This window comes from Lontra canadensis, unplaced genomic scaffold (genome assembly GCF_010015895.1).
Source record: "Lontra canadensis isolate GAN:19392208 unplaced genomic scaffold, GSC_riverotter_1.0 scaffold64, whole genome shotgun sequence".
NCBI lineage: Eukaryota > Metazoa > Chordata > Mammalia > Carnivora > Mustelidae > Lontra > Lontra canadensis.
Genome location: NW_022631058.1, coordinates 8,773,166 through 8,795,210, shown reverse-complemented (window position 1 = coordinate 8,795,210; position 22,045 = coordinate 8,773,166). Strand labels below are relative to the sequence as shown.

Sequence of the window (22,045 nt, the reverse complement as noted above, 5' to 3'; positions counted from 1 at the left end):
ATATATATATATATATATATATATATATATATATATATATATAAGTTCTTAATATCCAGTAGTGATTAATTGGAAAACAAGCCTCTAAAATATATATTTTTTAAAGATTTTATTTATTTATTTGTCAGAGACAGAGGGAGAGAGAGCGAGCGAGCACAGGCAGACAGAGAGGCAGGCAGAGGCAGAGGGAGAAGCAGGCTCCCCGCCGAGCAAGGAGCCCGATGTGGGACTCGATCCCAGGACGCCGGGATCATGACCTGAGCCGAAGGCAGCCGCTTAACCAACTGAGCCACCCAGGCATCCCAAGCCTCTAAAATATTAGAAATTTTCACATGAAGTACAGATTTATTGGTTATTCTAAGGGCAGAAATTGTCTTATTTATTATCACTGAATGCTCAGCATCTAGAACACATAAAAAGTACTTCTTGAATAATGTTATGTTAAATTTTTTCTATAGGAATTAGCAGATTTGGGAAGTTACAAAATGAAGACAACTAATAATTTTGCTGTTTCTACTAAAATTTTAATTTTAGGGATGCCTGGGTGGCTCAGTGGGTTAGAGTCTCTGTCTTCAGCTCAGGTCATGATCTCAGGGTCCTGGGATCAAGGCCCGTATTGGGCTCTCTGCTCAGCGGGGAGCCTGCTTCCCCCTTTCTCTCTCTGCCCGCCTCTCTGCCTACTTGTGATCTCTTTCTGTCAAATAATTAAATCTTAAACATTTTTTTAACTTTTACTTGTGACATACATAACTATGAAAAATATTCAGGTTTTTGGGGTGCCTGGGTGGCTCAGTGGGTTAAGCCTCTGCCTTCAGCTCAGGTCATGATCCCGGGGTTCTGGGATCGAGCCCCGCATCAGGCTCTCTGCTCAGCGGGTAGCCTGCTTCCCCCCCATCCCCGTCTCTGCCTGCCTCTCTTCCTACTTGTGAACTCTGTCAAATAAATAGAATCTTTAAAAAAAAAAATTTCAGATTTTTATTGTCAGTTTTTAAGGTTTAGATATTGCAAACTTACAGCCCTTATTTTCTTTTTAGGTAGAAAAAATTTGTTGGGCATCATGGACAAGTGTGCTTGGTTTATGCTGTGAGGGAATTTGGCCAGTAATTGGAGAAGTCACAGACATAACTGCCTCTTGCCTCACCAGTGACAAAATGGTCCTAGCTACTGGGGATGATCTGGGATTTGTGAAGTTATTTAGATATCCTGCTAAAGTATGTGTTTTTCTTTAACCCCCTAATGATCATAATTATAAAAATGGTTAAGGTAATGCCCTTTCATAGTATTTCATTGTTGTAATATGAATATTACATATGTAATATGAAGAGTTTAGCATTATGTATACTATTTTTGACATATTTATAACTTTTATTTAGAAGTAGTCTTATAATTTATGATTCCATGCCTTAAGTTGTATTGTACAGTGTTTCTCAGTATTGAGTAATATAAATATCCCTTTTAGAAGAAACATTTCTTTTATCCTTAATATTAACTTAAATAATTTTGGTATTCTTTTGATTAAATACATACCATTAACAGTAAACACAAACTCTTTACATTTACGCCTTAAATTTTAAAATGTTTCAACCATTAGATCCAAAATACTATAAATACAATACCTATAATATTAAAATAGCATTGACTCAATGTAATGAATGATATTATTTTGCTAAAACTAGACTGCACAGACTCTTTGGGGTGCTATGTGCCCATGCTGTGGTGTACTGTGTGATGATTGAATTCTCTTAGTGCTTTCCTCTGTTCAGGGTACTGGGAAATATTAGGCTTTCATTTAGCATGAAAATAAAATTCATATATCAGGTCCAGATGGATTATTTTTTCATTATTTTCGCTGATTCAGATGACAGCATGGGGTTAGGGATACCGACCCCTGCAAAGTCAAAAATCCGTGTATAACCGTTGACTCACCAAAACTTTACTGATAATCTAGTGTTGACTGGAAACCTTACCAATAACAGTCAACACATATTTTGTATGTTTTATGTATTATACACTGTATTCTTAAAATATAAGCTAGAGAAAATAAAATGTTATTGCAAAAATATTTTAAAAATATGGAAGAGAAAATGCATTTACAGTGCTATAATGTGTCAAAAAATATCTGCATATAAGTGGACCTGTGCAGTTCAAACCCATGTTGTTCAAGGGTCAACTGTATATTATAACCTGGCATGAACATAAACATAAATTTGAAATGGGGCACTGAAATCATATAATGATTTCTTAAGTAGCTGCTCATTTTTGTATTTTTAGATCACCATTGAAATGAAAACACAAGTTTAAAAATTCTCATAGAGAACCCAGACACCTGAGGAAATATTTCACACAGCCCTGTTTTAGATGTGCTTAAGTGACAGAACCTTAATTGATAATATGTTCCCATATGGCATCTATTCAGAAACTTTACTTCCAGCTTTCTAGATGGTATAGCTGTCTTAAGATAGAACCATTTTCAAGTAGTAACATTTCTCAAAGACTCTGAATTTTTTTTTTCAACTTTAGGGAAAATTTGGAAAATTTAAGAGGTATGTGGCCCATAGTACACATGTCACAAATGTTCGCTGGACTTATGATGATAGCATGTTGGTCACCTTAGGAGGTGCAGATATGTCTTTAATGGTTTGGACAAATGAAATGGAGGGCTATCAAGAAAAAAGGCCTTGTGATAGTGAGGAATCTGATACAGATTCGGAAGAAGATGGGGGTATGTCATTTTAAAATATTTTAATAAAAGTACAAATAATTTAGCACAACTGATTTAAACTACAGCACTTAAGTAATAATAATGTTTGAATAATTGTGGTTTTAGTCTTTGTGGTCTGCTTAACACCAGACTTGGTTTTATGCCTCAAAAATAACAGACTGGCATATATTGATGACTTAAATATTCTTCATCTACAAATGTATGATAATCCTACTTTAAGTACTGTTAAAATAAATTTTATGGTGGGGCACCTGGGGAGCTCAGCTAGTTAAGTGTCTGCCTTTAGCTCGGGGCATGATCCCAGGGACCTCGAGCTCCCTGCTCAGCAGGGGTCTGCTTCTCCCTCTGCCCCTCCTCCCCCACTCGTGCTTGCTCTGTCTCAAATAAATAAAATCTTTAAAAAAATTTTTATGGTATCGAACTTCATATTTTAAAATGATTTTTGTCTTTTCCTAATATGTAAATAATACCAGCTCATTATAGAAAAATTTAAAATACATTTTGCAATAAAAATAAACATAATTTGACCACTCAGAGGTAACTTCTGTTAACATATTGAGGTATTTCCATAGGGATATGTGCATTTATATACATAATATTTTTAAAGAAAAATGATATATTGAATTTGTATTTTATAGGCTGTTGTCTCTTAGTAATATTTGAAAACATTGTTACATATCATAAATATTCTGTATCTTTTTATTGGCTGTTATGTTATTTCATAATTTGGCTATGACACTATTTAGCTTATTTTATATTGTTGAGCATCCTTGTATCCAATTTATAGGATCATAATAGAACTCCTCAGTTGTAACTTAGAGAACAATTCTTATGTTTTGATGGCAGGCTATGACAGTGACGTTACAAGGGAGAATGAAATCAGTTACACCATTAGAGCCTTATCAACAAATATTCGCCCAATGTTTGGAGTCAAGCCTCATTTGCAGCAAAAAGAACCCTCAGTTGATGAGAGGTAACAATCAAATTTAAAACTAGATGAAGAAAACTATATTGGCATTAAAACTGAATTTATTGTTTAACTGAATGAATTTTTGTAAAAACTAAGTAGCAGTGGTACTTTTGGATTTTCCAGCACCCAGCACCTCTTGAAAAACATTTGTCCTTAAATACTTCTCGGGGATGACACTCTCTCTTGCAAGTAGTTTAAGGAATATAAAGTGTCTATGATTAAAGGAATATTACTTGCTAACTTTTATAAATAAATATGAGAGGGTTGTAGGAAATAATAAAATTTGAATCCAATACCAAGTATGTTTTAGGAAGCACCTGAGCAGAGATAGGATTGAATTTTGAAAGGCATTTTTATCCATGTGCCTTTAATCAAGGATAGAAAATCATTATTTAAAAAATTTTCCAGGAGTGCCTGGGTGGCTAAGATGGTGAAGCATCTGCCTTCGGCTCAGGTCATGGCCCCAAGGTCCTGGGATCAAGCCCTGCATTGGGTTCTTGCCCCACGGGGAACCTGCTTCTCCCTCTCCCTCCACTGCCCGCCCTGCTTGTGCTCTCTCATGCTCTCTGTCAAATAAAATCTCTAAAAAAGATAAAGATTTTTCCAAGAGGCAAATTGAAGTATAGCTTCCCATTAGAGAATGGGAATTACTGGTCTTTGTCTAAAAGCAGCACATCAGTAATAAAAGCTATGCCCACAGCAATTTTATAAGGAGAGAGAACTTTTTAATAAAGCCTCTGAGTTAGATGACAGCTTAAGAGAGGAATTGTGAACATCACAGGATGCTTTTAAAATTATTTGGGACTATGGAAGACAGTAAAGAGGTGTATGAATCAGTGAATGAATGACGTGGACTTCAGAAGCGTAGAGTTTTTAAGAAATGATAAAGGAAAAATTATCTAGAAACTGCAGTCAGGAGCCAAGGAGTGAAAGGTGGGAACAGCAGTGACCTCATCTGTCTAAAGACGTGCTGAGGAGAACTTTGTTACGCTAAGTTGGTAAGAATATTTGAGGGAAAAGTTAAAAATGAAAGGGAATTTACTCACATTGAACAGAATTTGTGGAAAATTTGAGTGAGCGACGCGTGGAGCTCAGCTAGATAGAGATGACAGACAGTACAAGAAAGCACTGGCAGAGTGGTTGAAGTTTGCACTACGGGCTTAACATTCAGGAGGAAGGATGAAATTGGAAGGATGAGGTGCATGTTCCTCATGGAAAAGGGGAATCTAGAGGGTATCTGAACAGACTAGCCACACATGTTCCCATGAGAGTTCTAGGGGGACTGTTGAGTCATGATGTCTCCATAGCTTCTCTTCTAGATGCTCACTTGCTGATGAGTACCCAAATAATAGCATTGACATCACCTTTACGGATGGGGGGGTAGAGGGTAAATATTCATTTTCTCATCACTATTAAGAGAGTATTAAATTAAAGATATGTTTTGGGACACCTGGGTGGCTCAGTTAATGAAGCGTCTGCCTTCAGCTCAGGTCATGATCCCAGAGTCCTGGGATGGAGCCCCGCATCAGAATCCTTGCTCAGCAGGGAGCCTGCTTTTCCCTCTCCCTCTGCCTGCCACTCCCTCTGCTTGTGAGCTCTCTCTCGTTCTGACAAATAAAATCTTTTTAAAAATAAAATATTTTAAAAAAACCATAAAGTAAATTAGATGTTTTAAGAAAGCTGAGCATACCATAATCTAAATATCAAGATTCAGGGTGAAGTGATCTGATGAGGGGGCAGTATCTTACAGTGCAAAAGACATGGTTTTTACAGTCAGACAAATGGGTTAAAATACTAATTTTTCTCATTTTGCTCTTGTGTCACCTTGAAAAACTATTTGTTGCCTTTAAGCCTCTGTTTCCTTAGAGGTTAATGAGCCTTACAATCACTAACTTATGGAGTATTTTATAAAATGAAATAAAATATATATAAAGAAGTTAGGAAGTAAGTCTTTACCACCCCTCCCTGCAAATGAAATACAGTTTCACCTGAGGAAAATAAAGTGAAACATTTTCTGAAATTAAATATCCATAAAATAGTGAACAATATCTATATATTACTCAGAGAAATACATATCTATAAGTTTGCAAATGTGGATGTTCCTAATGAGCATAGTATAGTGCTTAAAATTACTTAAATTATCTCTCACAGGTAATGAAAAGTGAAAGTACTATAGGGAGGAAGGAACTCTAGACATTCCTGTAAATCTTTTTCATTTATTTATTTTTTAAGAAAAATATTAGATAAATTAGGTATATCAGAAAATGTGACCAAATTTTAATCTATAAGCTGTCATTTATGGTAAAACACTTAAAATTCCTCCTTTATTAACAAAGTGACCCAAATTCTGACAGATGGAAGTATTTTTCTGCTCATGAAAAATGCTTGATGTTCTCATAATCTTTGCTGTTAGCTTGCATTTTTTACACAAGATTTTCCAAATTATTTTGAAATTATTTTGCATTAGTTCTCAGTTTATTTTACAATTTCAAGTCTGCTGAATTCTTTTGAAAATGCTGAGGCCAAAAAAAAAAAAAGAAGAATAAATGAATGAATGAAAAGAAAATGCTGAGGCCAGAGTCCAAAATGACTCAGAATTGGGAGTCCTCATTTTCATAAAATGAGAGAATCAAAAAAATGAAGATACTTCTTCTAACCAACTTTGTGTTTATTTGTAAGGAGATATTATAGTCTACATAAATGTTTTTGTATTTTAAATGTTGCTATCAAGTATGAAACAACATTTTATAAACAGTGAAAACAAATATTTGTCAGACAGCCACTTAAAAGGTTTTGGATGAAATTGGTAATTACTTGACACTTTCATGGGGCCTTTTTTCCTAAATGACTATAATACTTTTATGTTTTTCTTTTTGTAGTAAATCTTATATCTTTAAAGTAGTTGTCAATCAAACTTCCAGTATTTTTTAGTAAAAATATTCAGAACAGTGGAGCATAATAGGCATTTTGGTATTTCTTTTGAATTCTGTTGCTGTTTCCTTTATTCTGTGTATTTAACTGCTGCGTTTTAATCATCAATTATTCATCATCGGTGTTTCTTTTTTTCCCTTGTTCCTTTCAAAGGCAGGGGGTAGTAAGGTAAGTTTTAATAAAATAAATAAAATATTTTATTCCAGTATTCTTCTGTTTGGATCTTTATTTTAAGGTGTTGATTTTTTTCCCTATAAAACATGGAACTATATTTATTAAGAAGAAATTAAAAAGTGAAAGAAGTCCTCCAGAATAGTTGCATTTACATGTGTAGTATCTGGCTGCTGCTGAGGTTTTTCATTATGATCATTTAGTTTTACAACAAACTCCAAAGTGTTTTATTATTCCGTAAGTTTCAGAGGTTTACGAAAATAGTTAGCCACACATATTTGTCAGTGAAAAAATATGCAGTTTATAAAGCCTGTGAGCTTCATTTAATGTATATTTATACCTTCGTTTAAAAATTTAACATAGGGCAATGATGGTATTTGTATGTGTAATAAAATGATATGTGCATAAAAGGGCTCTGTGGGACACTTTCACAACTAGCTTTAGTGAGATGAACATGTCCTCAGGCAGTTTCTGAAACCGGACAGTGTGGAAAAGTGTTTTAGAAGTAAAAATAAATACAAATAGGTAAATGCTGGGAAATAAGGATGAAAAAACTAAATATGAGAACAGATTGTACGGAAACTCAGATATAAGGCACTCCTTAATTTATTTGGTGGACAGCAGAAATTCATTATTTGTTTTAAACTGGGGTGATATATACAAAGATAGGAGACTAGAGTGTTATGTAACTTCTAAAAAGGCCCACATATCTTAGACTATTTTAACAAATAAAACATTCAGATCTAGCCTTAGATCTGAAGTAGCTTATTCAGGACTGTTCTCTGCATTTTAAAGAGACACAATTTATAGTGGAAGTCACTTGTTTGAAAACAAAGCTAAGTGGAGATATAATTGTTGTCTTGGGTGTGAGTGACTTTTATGGAGCAGTGACCTCCCTTTTAAAAATTATTTATTACTTTAAAATTATTTTTTTAACATATAATGTATTATTTGCCCCAGGGGTACGGGTCTGTGAATCATCAGGCTTACACATTTCACAGCACTCGCCATATCACATACCTTCCCCAATCTCCATAACCCAATCACTCTCTCCATACCCCTCTCTCCCCAGCAACCCTCAGTTTGTTTTGTGAGATTGAGTCTCTTACGAAAAAAAAAAAAAAAAAAGTCTCTTATGGTTTCTCTCCCTCCTGATTCCATCTTGTCTCATTTTTTCTTTCCCTACCCCCCAGACTCCCCACTTTGCCTCTCAAATTCTTCATATCAGGGAGATCATATGATAATTATCTTTCTCTGATTGACTTATTATGCTCAGCATAATACACTCTAGTTCCATCCATGTTGTTGCAAATTGACCTCCCTTTCATAAGCAGTTTTTATGAGAGTTTAGATGACCATTTGTTGTCAGTGCTACAAAGGGGTGTTTCTAGAAGTGTAAAGACAACTCCTGAGGGGCGCCTGGGTGGCTCAGTGGGTTAAAGCCTCTGCCTTCGGCTCAGGTCATGATCCCAGGGTCCTGGGACTGAGCCCCGCATCGGGCTCCCTGCTCAGCCAGAAGCCTGCTTCTCCTTCTCCCACTCCACCTGCTTGTATTCCCTCTCTCACTGTCTCTCTGTCAAATAAATAAATAAAATCTTAAAAAGACAGCTCCTGGTTTCAGTAGAGGGTGGTCAAAATGACTTTTGTGATCTCTTCCAATTCTCTTTTGGTCATTATATTTTTTTTTTTTTTTTTTTTTTAAAGATTTTATTTATTTATTTGAGAGAGAGGCAGTGAGAGAGAGCATGAGTGAGGAGAAGGTCAGAGGCAGAAGCAGACTCCCCATGGAGCTGGGAGCCCGATGCGGGACTCGATCCCGGGACTCCGGGATCATGACCTGAGCCGAAAGCAGTCGTCCAACCAACTGAGCCACCCAGGCGTCCCTGGTCATTATATTTTTAAAGGGATTCTTTTAAGTTACCTCCTTTACTAGCAAAATCCCAAAGCTGGCATGATCTTGAGTGACTCACTTTGCCTGGTAGGTTGGACTGGCTGACTGAGAAACCCTCTTAGGTCAGAGAAGGGGTTGCTTCTCCTCCTTAGAGAGTTTCCTTAATAGCATCTCCAGTATGACCAACTTTTTAAGTTTTTACCATTTCACTCCCACTCTTAAGAACAAAGATAAGCAGGGCGCCTGGGTGGCTCAGTGGGTTAAGTCTCTGCCTTCGCCAGCTCAGGTCATGGTCCCAGGGTCCTGGGATGAAGCCCTGCATCAGGCTCTCTACTCAGTGGCAAGCCTCCTTCCCCTCTCTCTCCACCTGCCTCTCTACCTGCTTGTGATCTCTCTCTCTCTGTCAAATAAATAAATAAAATCATAAAAAAAAGATAAGCTTCAGTATTTTGTTTGAAATTCAGAGTGCACTGTAGAAAAATAAGAACGGTAAGATTTAAAGTTTACAACTAGAACATGTTCAATTCTCATTTTTCTTTTTTCACCTTCTTTTGATTTGCTTGCCATTAATGGAGTAACTTTGGCCTTCTATGCAGTAATAAATAAAAACAACAGCCCTTAATATATGCAGTATGTTTTACCTGCATTAAACTTGTAAAAATATTTTATTTCAGAAGTATTTTACTAATGTTTTAAATTCAAATCTGTGTTGTAATCTTTTCCCTTTTTTATCTGCTGCTAAAAAGAGGTTCCAGGTAATTCTCTCTCTTTGTTATACTTTATGACCAAATTTTGTATTTTTATCATCTTTCATTCTACCATTAATGAGCTGTGTTACTTGGTGTTCTTTACCTCTGTTCACAATTTTCCACGTTTTTCTCCATTGAAATCAGTATCACTGAAACGAATAACATCTTAATTATTGGATTTCTGCTACATAAGTAATTGCTTTACCAAAACTTTATTTGTTCAACTTGTATAATTTTATAGTTGTGTAACTTTAAACAAAAATATAAATATTATAGAAGTTATCTTTAGAAAATTAAAATATACTTACTGTTATACAGATTTGCATGGATAAAAATTACCTGTTTGTTGTTTGGGTTACAGTTAAAGCTGTCAGACAATAACACTGAATGAAGTTCACCAAAAATACTGACCTAGAGAAAAGCCATGGCTGCTTTCATTCTTTAAAAAGGCTCTAAGGAGGGGCACTGGGTGGCTCAGTTGGTTAATAGACCGACCCTTGATTTCAGCTCAGGTCATGATCTCAGGGTCATGAGATTAAGTCCCACGTCAGAGTGTGTGTGGAGCCTGCTTGAGGTTTTCTCCCTCTAAATAAGTAAATAGGCCCTAAGAGAAGCATTTTTAAATGTTAAATATTGTAAATCAAATTATATTACTTATAGACATTAAAATGTATAAAAAAGTTTTGAAACCAAACTTTCTATAATAATTTAAAGAGTTCTTTATATATTCTTATAAGTCCATATAATTTTTATGTCACCAGTCATGGTTATTTGCTTCTATATACCACTTCATGTCATGTATGAATGTATTCACTTCTTTTATATTGCATATTCAAGATTGAGCACTTCATTCACTTTAATAGTTGTGTAACCTGGAAATCCTTGTGAAAATGCAAATATGCTTTTATCATTTAATTTTATACCTTAATCACACATTGGATTCTTTTTCCCACAGCAAACTCATTTCGTGTCGTTTTCTGCTTTAGTTTTTACAAATTGAATATTAACTTAAAATTTGGAAGTGGGAATTGATAGCATGATTGATTTAGATTCAGTGTTCAGGTTATTAAACATTTCATTAATGGTTACCTGAGATAAAAAATAAACCAAATGAGGTGGGTTTGTTTTTTTTTTAATTAAACAAAAGATTTTAGGAAAAAAGTCTCCACTTTTTTTTTTTTGAGTGTAGTTGGCTCACAAAGTTACTTTAGTTTCAGGTATGCAACATAGTGATTTGGCAAGTTTATACATTATGCTCTGTTCACTACAAGTATAGTTACCATCTGTCCCCATACAATGCTATTACAGTATCATTTGCTATATTCCTTATGTCTTTTGTTACTGTCACTTATTCCATAACTGGAAACCTGTATCTCCCATTACCCTTCACCTGTTTTGCCCATCCCTACCCTCCTCTCTGGCAACCGTCTGTTTGTTCTCTTATTTATAGATCTGATTCTTTATTTTGTTCGTGGACTCATTTTTTTAAATATTCCACACATGAGTGAAATCATATGGTATTTTTTTTTCTTAGTCTGACTTATTTCACTTAGTGTAATACCCTCTAGGTCTGTCTGTGCTGTCACAAATGGTGAGATCTCATCATTTTTAATGGCCGTGTAATAGGTGTGTGTGTGTTCCTTATCCAGTTGTCTATCACTGGACACAGGTTGCTTTCGTATCTTGGCTATTGTAAACAATGCTGCAGGAAATAATAGGGGTTCATGTATCTTTCTGAATTATTGTATTCATTTTAGAGGGCATTAAATATGCAATAGTGGAATTGTTGGATTGTATAGTATTTCTATTTTTAGTTCTTTGAGGACCCTCCTTACTCTCTCCCCAAGTGCCTGTACTCATTTTACATTTCTATCAACAGTATCCAAGGATTCCTTTTTATCCATATCCTCACCAACATTTATTATTTCTTGTCTTTTTCACTTGAGCCATTCTAACAGGTGTAAGGTGATGTCTTAACTGGGGTTTTGATTTGTATTTGCCTACTGATTAGTGATGTTGGACATTTTTTTATGTGTCTATTGGCCATCTGTGTGTCGTGTTTGGAAAAATGTTTATTCAGGGCCTCTGTTTTTTAATTGGATTTTTTTTTTATTTTTAGCATTGAGTTGTATAAACTTCTTTATATATTTTAGATATTAACCCCTGGTCAGATATATCATTTGCAAATGCCTTCTTCCGTTCAGTAAGTTGTCTTTTGTTTTGTAGATGGTTCCTTTTGCTGTGCAAAAGCCTTTTATTTTGGTGTAGTCCCAAAGTTTATTTTTGCTTTTGTTTCCCTTGCCTTAGGAGACATACCTAGAAAAATGTTGCTATGGTTCGTGGCAAAGCATTGGTTGAAAATTGGTCCAGTTCTTTTACATGTAACTGGCTAGATTCCCCAGCATCGTTGATTGAAAAACTGTCTTTTCCTCCACTGTATATTCTTGCCTCCTTTGTTATAGATTAATTGACTATATAACCATAGGTTTATTTCTGGGTTCTTTATCCTGTCCCATTGATCTAGGTGTCTGTTTTTGTGCTGGTACCCTAATTGTTTTGATTACTGTGTCTTTATAATATAGCTTGAAATCTGTAATTGTGATACCTCCAGGTTTGTTTTTCTTTCTGAAGATTGCTTTGGCTAGTTGAGGTCTTCTGTGTTTCCATACAAATTTTAGTAGTATTCCAGTTTTGTGGAAAGTGCTGTTGGTATTTGGTAGGAATTGCATGGAATCTCTGGATTGCTTTGGGTAGCATGGACATTTTAACAATATTAATACTTTCCATGAATATGGAATGTCTTTCCACTTGTTTTTGTCATCTTCAGTTTCTCTCCTCAGTGTTTTACAGTTTTCAGAGTCTGTCACCTGTTTGGTTGAGCTTATTCCTAGGCATTTTAGAGCCTCCTCATTTAAATGATTCAAAATGGGAACTCCGTACACCTAATGGGACATTATAAATAGATCCTGAGGGGCGCCTGGGTGGCTCAGTGGGTTAAGCCGCTGCCTTCGGCTCAGGGCATGATCTCAGAGTCCTGGGATCGAGCCTGCTTCCTCCTCTCTTTCTGCCTGCCTCTCTGCCTGCTTGTGATCTCTCTCTGTCAAATAAATAAATAAATAAAATCTTAAATAAATAGATAGATAGATAGATAGATCGATCGATCGATCGATCCTGAACTGGTAGTGGAAACAGAAGAGGAGGCTAGATGTGAGAGCTATTCTCTAGGTGAAGTTGATGAATGTTTAGTAAATAGAATAGAGAAGAAGAGGAGGAGTTGAAGGCAATAGTAAGTAATATAATTACCTTTTACAGAGTGTTCATGGTTTATAATGCTATGTAACTGTAAAATATTTGCTTGACTTGACTTCACTAGAGACTTCAGGGAGAAGGGAAGATAAAGGGCCTGCAGGAGCAAGTCATGAGTACAAATTTGAATTCAGACATAATTTATATTGCCAACAGTATAGAAAGTTCATAGAAATATTTTCCAAATTCAAGAAGAATGTGTTGAATACCTGCCATGTGCAAGATACTGTGGTTGACATTTTAGAGCAGTAGTCCAGGCTTTGTAACAATGTACCCCATCAAGAAGTTTCCGAGTATGTTAAATTAACATTTGTATATTTATCTATCAACAGTCTGCTGTTGTGCTAATGTGTTATTTACATTATGAAACATACACCAAAGAAGTTTTAAAAAGCCACCTTCTGGCTTTAGAAGATATCAAGATAAAGAGAGCACGGTCTAGTGAGAAACACAGATTGGGTTCATTTTTGTGAAGGTGTGTTAGACATCTCTATCCAGTGGGCAGGTGAGGGATGCTCAGTGAAGGCGCCCAATGATAGATGCCTTTCCTCATTCCCACTTTCCTTTTTCAGGCCCCCCGTGAGCAGAGCCCCACCTAGGCCAGAAAAACTCCAGACAAACAATGTTGGCAAGAAAAAGAAACCAATAGAGGTAAGGAGAACCCCCTCCCCAGTGTTCTGCTTTAAGATGGATTCAGAATTCATTCCATTCCCTTCCTGTAAGACACCCAAATCTTGTCATTAGGTTTTATGAAAATAAACATATTGAATCATCTTTTTTTAAGATTTTGTTTTTAAGTAATCTGTATAGCCATGTGGGACTTGAACCCTAAGATGGAGTCATGTGCTCTACCGACTGGGCCAGACAGTTGCCCCTGAGTGATTTTTTTAAATTCAGTCATAAAATTCTGATAGCTTAATTGTAAAGAATGAATTTTGGATTGATATCCTTTGTTTCTTTTTATTTTGTATTAGTCTTTTTTTTTTTTTTTTTTTTTAGTTTTTTGTGAATAATACTAAATTGAATTGAACTCTCAGACAACCCGTAAATATATGTGAAGATCTATGGCTTATAGAGTGCAGGTCCCTTGGCAGTATCTCATGCTTAGTGGTTTGAATTTATAAGTCAAAGTTTACACCCCATGAGATCTGTTCACCATAGAGTTCAATGAAGGCTCTACTTACAAAGAAACTTACCATAATAATTGAACAAGAAAGTTCTTCCAGGCACTTATTTCTCGTATCAGCAGCCACAAGCAAAATGCTAAATCGGGTAAAAAATGAGGCCTAAATCTGTGGGACAGTGATTGTTGTATTCATTACCCCGGGAAGTCCATAAGGTCAGAGAAAAGGGACACTTTCAGTGGCAGAATTACCTGCTAGAACTTTAGTGTGAGTTATCAGAGATGGTATACTTCGTTTTCTGTACCAACGCTGATGCACTTTTTGGCTTCTCAAATGTACAGCACTTGGACGTAATGTATCCTGAGTTACATATACAGATTACATATTTTTACTAATAATGCAAATCAAAATAATTCTTTTGGACACAAGAAGTATCTTAGTGTTTAACACGTAAACTTTTTTTTTTAAGGTTTTATTTATTCATTTAAGAGAAAGAAAGGGCACAAACAGTGAGAAAGGCAGAAGTAGACTCCCAGCTGAGCTGATACCCCCGACATGGGGCTCTATCCCAGGACCCAGGGATAATGACCTGAGCTGAAGGCAGATGCTAAACCATCTAAGCCATCCAGGCTCCCCAACACATGAACTCTCAACAACTAACATTTTTGAAGCCAAATGATCTTGTGATTCTCTTTTCCATTTTTATAACTCTGTAGAAAAGTATAGTGTGTGTGTTTCAGCTGCCCAATGCACATTATGGAGAAGTTTGTCTCCTTAATTTTGTGTTCAAAGTTTGTAAAACATCAAAACACATCCCCTATTTTGACTGAAGATGCCAGTACTATGTATAAAAATAATGGTGAATGTTTAGAGATAAGGAATTGTAAAATGGTTTTATTGCTGTTATAGGACCTTGTGTTGGAGCTTGTTTTTGGCTATCGAGGAAGAGACTGTAGGAATAATGTTCACTATCTAAATGACGGTGATGATATAATTTATCACACTGCATCCGTTGGAATTCTGCACAATGTAGCTACAGGTAGGAATCTCTGATTCTCCATCTCTCACTGTTCTTTACTTTAGAATTTTGTTATTTGTAGTCTTACATTTCTTTGTTAAAGCTGTAAATAATTAAATTGCTTAAGTCCAGAATTGCTTAAGTTTCATACTATTGAATTTTCCAGTAATATTTCAAATAACCAAATTTACAGTCTTAAGAACATATAGCACAGCAGAAAAAGACATCATAATGCAAAGTACTCATGGCTCTCTATTAGAAGTGAAGGTTTACTATACATTGAAACGATGTTTTATAATGAAACATTTGTAACTTTATTTCTGCCAAACCTTAGCATGAAAATGGATGGCTTAGTGGTTGTTTCTTCTAGGTAGTGATTAAAAGTAGCATGTTCAGGGAGTGATTGCTAGGGAGTAGGGTGAAGTGAGCAGTGTTTTCACTGAGGACTTGAAAAGCCAAGGAAGATACTAAGAAAGCTGTTTCCCTGTGGCTCTTCTGTGATGATGCTTTGATTGATTCATAGTGAGAAAATATTTCTTGATGTTTATTTAACTGATTGGATTGTTGAAAAGCAAATAACATTCTCTTATCATTTGTTAACCAATGATGTATAATCCTACTAGTGACATTCACTATTTAATTTTGAATTGTTTTCTTATATGTAATTATAAACTTCATAAAATCTAAAGTTGGAAGTAAAAATAGAGATTATTTAGTTCAGACATTTCTGGCTTTTTCCTCTGAGAGCTTCACTCTGAAGAAGTAAAAAACGGATTATGTGAGTCTTAAACCCCCATGCCTATTCTGTATTAATCATTAATATGATAGTCCTATTTTGGTTTCCTAAAGAAAAGGATTCACTAAGATCACGCAGAAATCAGTGTTGATTTTCAGTTTAATAATTTGGGTCATTTAAAAAATACTTAGATGATCCTCTTTGAGGCTTCACATATCCTTCAAGGAGAATAGAAAATAAGAAAAGATGGTCTAGAAAGGAATATGTAAATACAATTTCATGTTTATGCTTGTAATTTTCTTTATTTTTAATTTTCTGATTTGTAATTAATCACCTTTTTATTGATGGAGTGGAGAGAGAGAGAAAGAGCAGAAGGGAGGCTAGGCATCTCTCCACTTGTCATTATTTGTCCTTTCCAGTTTGGGGTACATTGCTCTGTTTCCAGTCCAGGAAGTTTTGATCTATTAGCTGATCTTCTTCAAACTTAGCCAACAGCACATATAATTGCTGGTTTGTTGTCACTCAACTCTCAGCCCTGGGAAATATGAAGTACATTTCACTTTGAAGAGAAGTTTTAAACTATTAGATCTGGTAAATGTCATTTTATATATATATATATATATATATATATTTTTTTTTTTTTTTCGTATTGCTTTGCTTTTTGGAGGACCTCGGGTTGATGGCTCTCTGTAATCTGGAACTGACCTACAACCTATCATCCTGACCTCATTTCCCACCTCTCCACTGTACTTACACAAATCTACCTTTATTATGTCCTGTCTAAGGACATAACGTCCTATGTCCTCTCTACCTTTATGATCATGTCTAAGGTCTCTTCACTATCAGTGCTACTAGGTAAATCACATGACTTCTTTGATCAAAATTCTTGAGTACCACTATTGGTACTCAAGTCAATAAGTACTCAAGTACTTACTGACTACAGAATAAATACAAAATTCATAGGCTGGCATTCAAAGTCCTCTATCATTCTATTTCCAGTTTGACCTTCTAGCCACATTTCTCAGATTTCTTCTTGACCTTACACTTCAACCAAATGAGACATATATATGCATACTTAATACTTAATGGTCTTTGTACCTTTGCTTAAAGTATTTCTGTACCTGAAATGCCCTTCCCCACCCACCTTCACATTTACAAAGAGTGTCATGTCAGTCCAGGAGTGCCATATGCCCACAATAAGAATAATTCCCATAGCTTTTGGATCTTTAACACTCTTTTGGCGCTTAATGTCTTTAGCCTTGTGTTACATGGTTTATGCCTTTCAGGACTCTATCCAATTAAAGACTTCTGAATCATTTTTCTGTCTTTATGATGACATGCACATATTCAGTGTCAAAAAATATGTATTAAGTACGTTAAACAGAGCAGTTCATTGTTCTGGATAAATGAATTAGGCTGTTATACCTTAAATTTTCAGTTTTAATTCTCATATTCTTTTTTTAATAGGGACTCAGAGTTTTTATCAGGAACATAATGATGATATACTGTGCCTCACTGTAAATCAGCATCCCAAATTTATCAACATAGTGGCAACTGGCCAAGTAGGTATGTTTCTATATTTTAAAATGAAACAATTTTAAGTAATTGTATTGTTCAAATTAATTCAATATCCTAGAGGGAAACAAAAGTAAAATTTATTTGTGTATTGTTCAAAATTGCTATTTGTATATAAAACACACACCCAGTTTTACCATATTATTTGCTTCCAGGTACCTTCCTCTTACTTTGGTTATCTCAGGTGGTGCAGACAGTTCAGAATTAATAAACTATGGTGATTGACATAGTTGGATTTAGTCCTTTAATAGAAATTTCTGATCAGCAAAAAGGTATAATATAACATAGTAAGCAGAAAGGAAGAATTTGAGGAGAAAGTGGTAAATAAGGGGAGCCAAGAAGTAACTAGACTGACAGGGCCACGATGTCTGGGGTAGCTGGGGTTGAGCTAGAAAGAAGAGAGAAGCCATGTGACCATGCTGGTAAATCCTCCCTCCTTTCTCTTTTCTTTGGCACTGATCTAAGTTGTCAGCTGTTTTAAAACCACCTGTCTTGCTGTCTTCTTTTAACTCTTTAAAAAACTCAAAGGATATCATTCTGCAAGCAAAACGATGAGAAGATAGCAGGTCTGTTTAGAACATTATCTACCAATCAGTGATCACTATGAATACTACATAATAGATTTGGTCAATCATAATTTTATACTCTGGTGTACTTTGTAAAAATGATTGATGTCATTGGGATTGTTGGATCTTGGTGGGCCTCAGTTGCTAAACCAGCTTTCCAGATGTCTTTTTCTTTTGGATAGGATAATTTATGCTTTTAATATCTTCTTTTTCATACAGGTACTAAATTGATCAGTCAGCAGCTTGATCTCTGGGTTGCTTAGTTCTACAGTTACACCACTTTAGTATTCCTCCTTTCTGTAAATTTTTCTATTTTTAACAAGAAGTAGACTGATACTTCATGCTTTACATACAACGGATTCTAATCTTTGAGTCTAGGCCCTTTTTGCACTAAATTTTTAAAAGTTCAAGTCTTATTTTTACTCTGCACAGAGTATTTTACTCTGCACAGAAAATAAGATCATGTTACCATTTGGGTCATGAAAGCCTAGTTTCATACCTCTTGGCATCTAGTTATTCAGTTAATTTTTATTGAGCTAAATTCATTTATTCAACAAACTTACTGAGCATATACCATGCACAAGGTATTTTTCTGTGTGGAGGATATAAAAATCTCTGCATTAATGGAATTTGCATAGTGTGAATAGAATTCTAGAAGGAATGGTTCTTCCATTTTCCAGCTTTGCTCCTTCTTTTCTTTCCCCTTCTTTCCCCTTTTTAAGCAGCTTTGCTTAATATATTAGGGCTGTGGTTTTCTCTTTTGATTAAGAAATGTTGTGGTCACAAATACAATCTTTCATGAAATTTGTCCCTCTTTTCCCCCTTTTTATTGAGATATAATTGACATGTAACATTATGTTAGTTTCAGGTGCACAACTTAATGATTCAGTATTTGTACACATTCCTTTTGTTTTGGAAGGTAGCACTGTAGGGAAATGTGAATGGCTAATTATCTCCCCATGTATGTCCTTCCAAGTCAGAGTGCAGGCAGTACAGAGGTGAATTTTAGATCATATGTGCAGCCCTGTTTCTTGCCCCACTGTACCCTTCCACAGAATAGATACATTTTTTTTTTTTTTTACTGAGGGCTAATGAAGTATAAGATAGACTTAAGACCAAAAAGTGAGAAACTTTTTCTCTTCTGACCCCAAAGAAAATTGAATGAGTAGTTACTTTGCCTGCCAACCTTGTATGATACCTGCAAAACACAAAACACTGTCTAAAATGTTTATGACTCTCTTGGTTAAAAATTGTATAGGTCAGGAGAAGAGTAAATGAAACAAGTTGGGATTGGGAGGGAGACAAACCATAAGTGACTCTTAATCTCACAAAACAAACTGAGGGTTGCTGGGCGGAGGGGGAGTGGGAGGGGGGGGATGTTACGGACATTGGGTAGGGTATGTGCTATGGTGAGTGCTGTGAAGTGTGTAAACGTGGAGATTCACAGACCTGTACCCCTGGGGGAAAAAATATATATATATGTTTATAAAAAATAAAATTAAAAAAAATTGTATAGGTCATAGGGGAAATACTTGCTTTGTGGTATTTTAGCCAGTTACATTCAAACTTTTTTTTCCCCCTTAGCTACCATCTTGGACTCTCAGGGCCAAGGAGAGATACATTAAAACTTCAGTCTATTAACAGAGCATTTTGTAATCTAAGATGTATCCAAAGATTAAATGGTCATATACATAAAATGTAAATAAATATGTATAATTGAAATGAATGGCTTCAGTTAGTTTACTCAGTGCAACATAATAAAATTCATTTTGCATATAATGCTTTATGATTTATGTTGTGTAAAAAATTATTTTGTGATAATTGAATTTTTATAAATTTTGCTTTTAAGTTATTTATGGATAATTATTTCTCTGCTGCTTTCCATTGTAGGTGATTTAGCAGACATGTCAGGTAAGGAAAATTCATCATTTTCTGTTTTAGTTATATTGTTTAGTACAAATTTTTATAGAGTAATTCAGTACTTGAGCCTATTTTGGATTCTTTTAATGAAAAATATATCATTTTAATGTCATGGTACTGAACCCTATCTGCAATAACAATAAGACTTGTTTATTTTTAAAACTAATATATTTTGACCTTTTTAGTTTGCCAGCACCACTGTAAACACTTCACATGTCTTACCTTTTCCTGGCGGGCATTAACCTGCCAGTATCAAACAGCTGCTAAGAGTGCAGGTGGGAGCAAAAATGAATCTTAAATATGACTCAATAGGTTGTATTGCCTAAAAGTAAAATTTTAATTCTTTTTATATATCACTCCAATTATTGCACATATTAGATCAATAGATCATAAGATTTAAGAATAACTTTCTATTATTGATCTTGACCATAGCTTTATGACTCTAAAAAGCTACTAGGTAAAGTGTCCATTGTTTTTAGGTATTCACTAGGCTTTTTCAACTCAATTTTCAGTTTACATAATATAGTAAAAATAGCAGCTTGATACAAAAATATTTCCCCATGATGTGCATCTACTTCCCTCTCCTCCAGGATAAAGCATGATTTTGTGATTTGACTATTAAACTACAAATTTATCCAACCCAACAGGCAATGTTTCTGCTCTTTCTCGGTTACATTCAAGAGCAGGGGTTGGCAAACTACAGCTCTGGAGCCTAATCTGTCCTATTACCTCTTTTTCTATAGCCCATGAGCTAAGTATAGTTTTTACTAAGTTAGACAGTTGGGAAAAATAAAAAAAAATCACAACACATGAAAATTATATGAAATTCAAATTTCATTATCCATAGCTAAAGCTTTGTTGGACACAGCCAGGCTCATTCATTTGTGTATGGTTTGTGGCAGTGTTTGTGCTACGTCGGTGTGGAGTAGCTACACCAGAAACCACACGTGACTGCCCTCTTGTTGCTTCGCATTGCTGCGTGGCACACTCTGTGCAGCGATGCCCTTATAACGTGGCAAGTTGCGAGCTACACCACAGCATTGAATTTTGTTATTTACAGGATATATCCATCAAAACAAGGCAAAAAAGGAAAGGGGACTTTGAAGGTCACACTTCTAAGGCACAGTGAAATGTGAATTATGTTGTTATCAACTTACCTGGTAAAATACTGTGTTTATCCTGCAGTGATACTAGAGCTGGGCTAAAAGAATACAATATATGGTAACATTTTCACACGAAACTTTATCACAGTATTCCCAGCTCACAGGAAACCAACAGTCAGAAAAATTAGAAAATTTTAAAGAATATGAGAGTATCCATCACAACAGAATTTCTTCACAAAAATAAAACATTAAATGAGCCTGCAACCAAAGCTTCTGAATGGCGTATTTGTTAGTCAAGAGAAGCTGCTTACTGACTGTGAGTCAATTAAATTATGTTTGATTGCAGCAGACATGTGTCCAGAGAAAATAAAGTTGTTTAAAACTATTAGATTTTTGGCAAAAACTGTTGCTAAGAGAGTTGAGGACATTGGGAACAGCCTCAGTAGTCAATTAAAAGCAAGATCCCCAAAAAGGCAAATAATTCTGGTTTCCCTTGGCTCTTGATGGATTGACAAATGTTGTCAGTTGCTTACTTGGGGAATCAGTGTTAACTTAGAAGTGACCGAAGAGTTGGCCTCTAAGAATAGTCTCCATGGGACAACTACAAAAGATAATATTGTCAGAGAAGTTAAGAAAACATTAATTTAGGACAATCTGAAGTGGAATCTACTAAGATACTTGGTAACTGATGATAAAAATATATGTGGAGCTGGAGCAGAGAAAGGGATAGTTGGTTAAGTGTACAAAGCTGGTGAAAATTTCAGGTGTTTAAAGCTTACGGTTATTCATTGTGCTATTCGTCAGGTGGTTTGTGGAAAACCTTTCAATGTATCGTGTGTTATTGACAACCTCGGTTTGTCATTGAGAGTCAATAGTTACTGTCCTTTGTTCTCATAGAGTTGACCCTCGTCAGTTCCATGAATTTTTGTTAGAAGTAGAAGCTGAATATCCTGATTTGTCCTATCCACAGCAGTTCAGTGGTTTAGCAGTAGTCATTATTGCAATTTCTGGAGCTCAGAGCCAAGACAAATTTTTCTGAATGAGAAAAGTAGTGCTGTCCATCTCTATTATGGAAAACTGAATGGCCTTGGAAATTAGTTTTTGCTACAGACTTGATAATGTTTCTTAATGAATTCTGCCTGAATTTACAAGGAAACTACAATCACAGTAACAACCTGCAGTTAACAATTACAGTGAAACTTACATCTACAGGAAGCTCATTGATGGAGACTAATGTTGTACTCGCAAGTGATGCCAACCTGC

At 35.4% G+C, this 22,045-nt stretch overlaps 1 protein-coding gene across 7 annotated transcripts in view; it reads left to right on the top strand.

Annotated features, from left to right (window-relative positions):
* EML5 (EMAP like 5) overlaps positions 1-22,045 on the top strand; it is a 171,622-nt gene that overhangs the window by 130,231 nt on the left and 19,346 nt on the right. For 3 of the 7 annotated variants that reach the window (XM_032878575.1, XM_032878581.1, XM_032878582.1), the window contains 9 exons: positions 1,035-1,211; positions 2,521-2,722; positions 3,569-3,695; positions 6,777-6,791; positions 9,432-9,440; positions 13,313-13,391; positions 14,774-14,903; positions 17,086-17,184; positions 19,650-19,670. In XM_032878575.1, coding sequence (XP_032734466.1) covers positions 1,035-1,211; positions 2,521-2,722; positions 3,569-3,695; positions 6,777-6,791; positions 9,432-9,440; positions 13,313-13,391; positions 14,774-14,903; positions 17,086-17,184; positions 19,650-19,670 — 859 coding nt within the window. The remainder of the gene's footprint in view (positions 1-1,034; positions 1,212-2,520; positions 2,723-3,568; positions 3,696-6,776; positions 6,792-9,431; positions 9,441-13,312; positions 13,392-14,773; positions 14,904-17,085; positions 17,185-19,649; positions 19,671-22,045) is intronic. The other 4 variants (XM_032878580.1, XM_032878577.1, XM_032878576.1 and 1 more) reach the window with 4 other exon arrangements.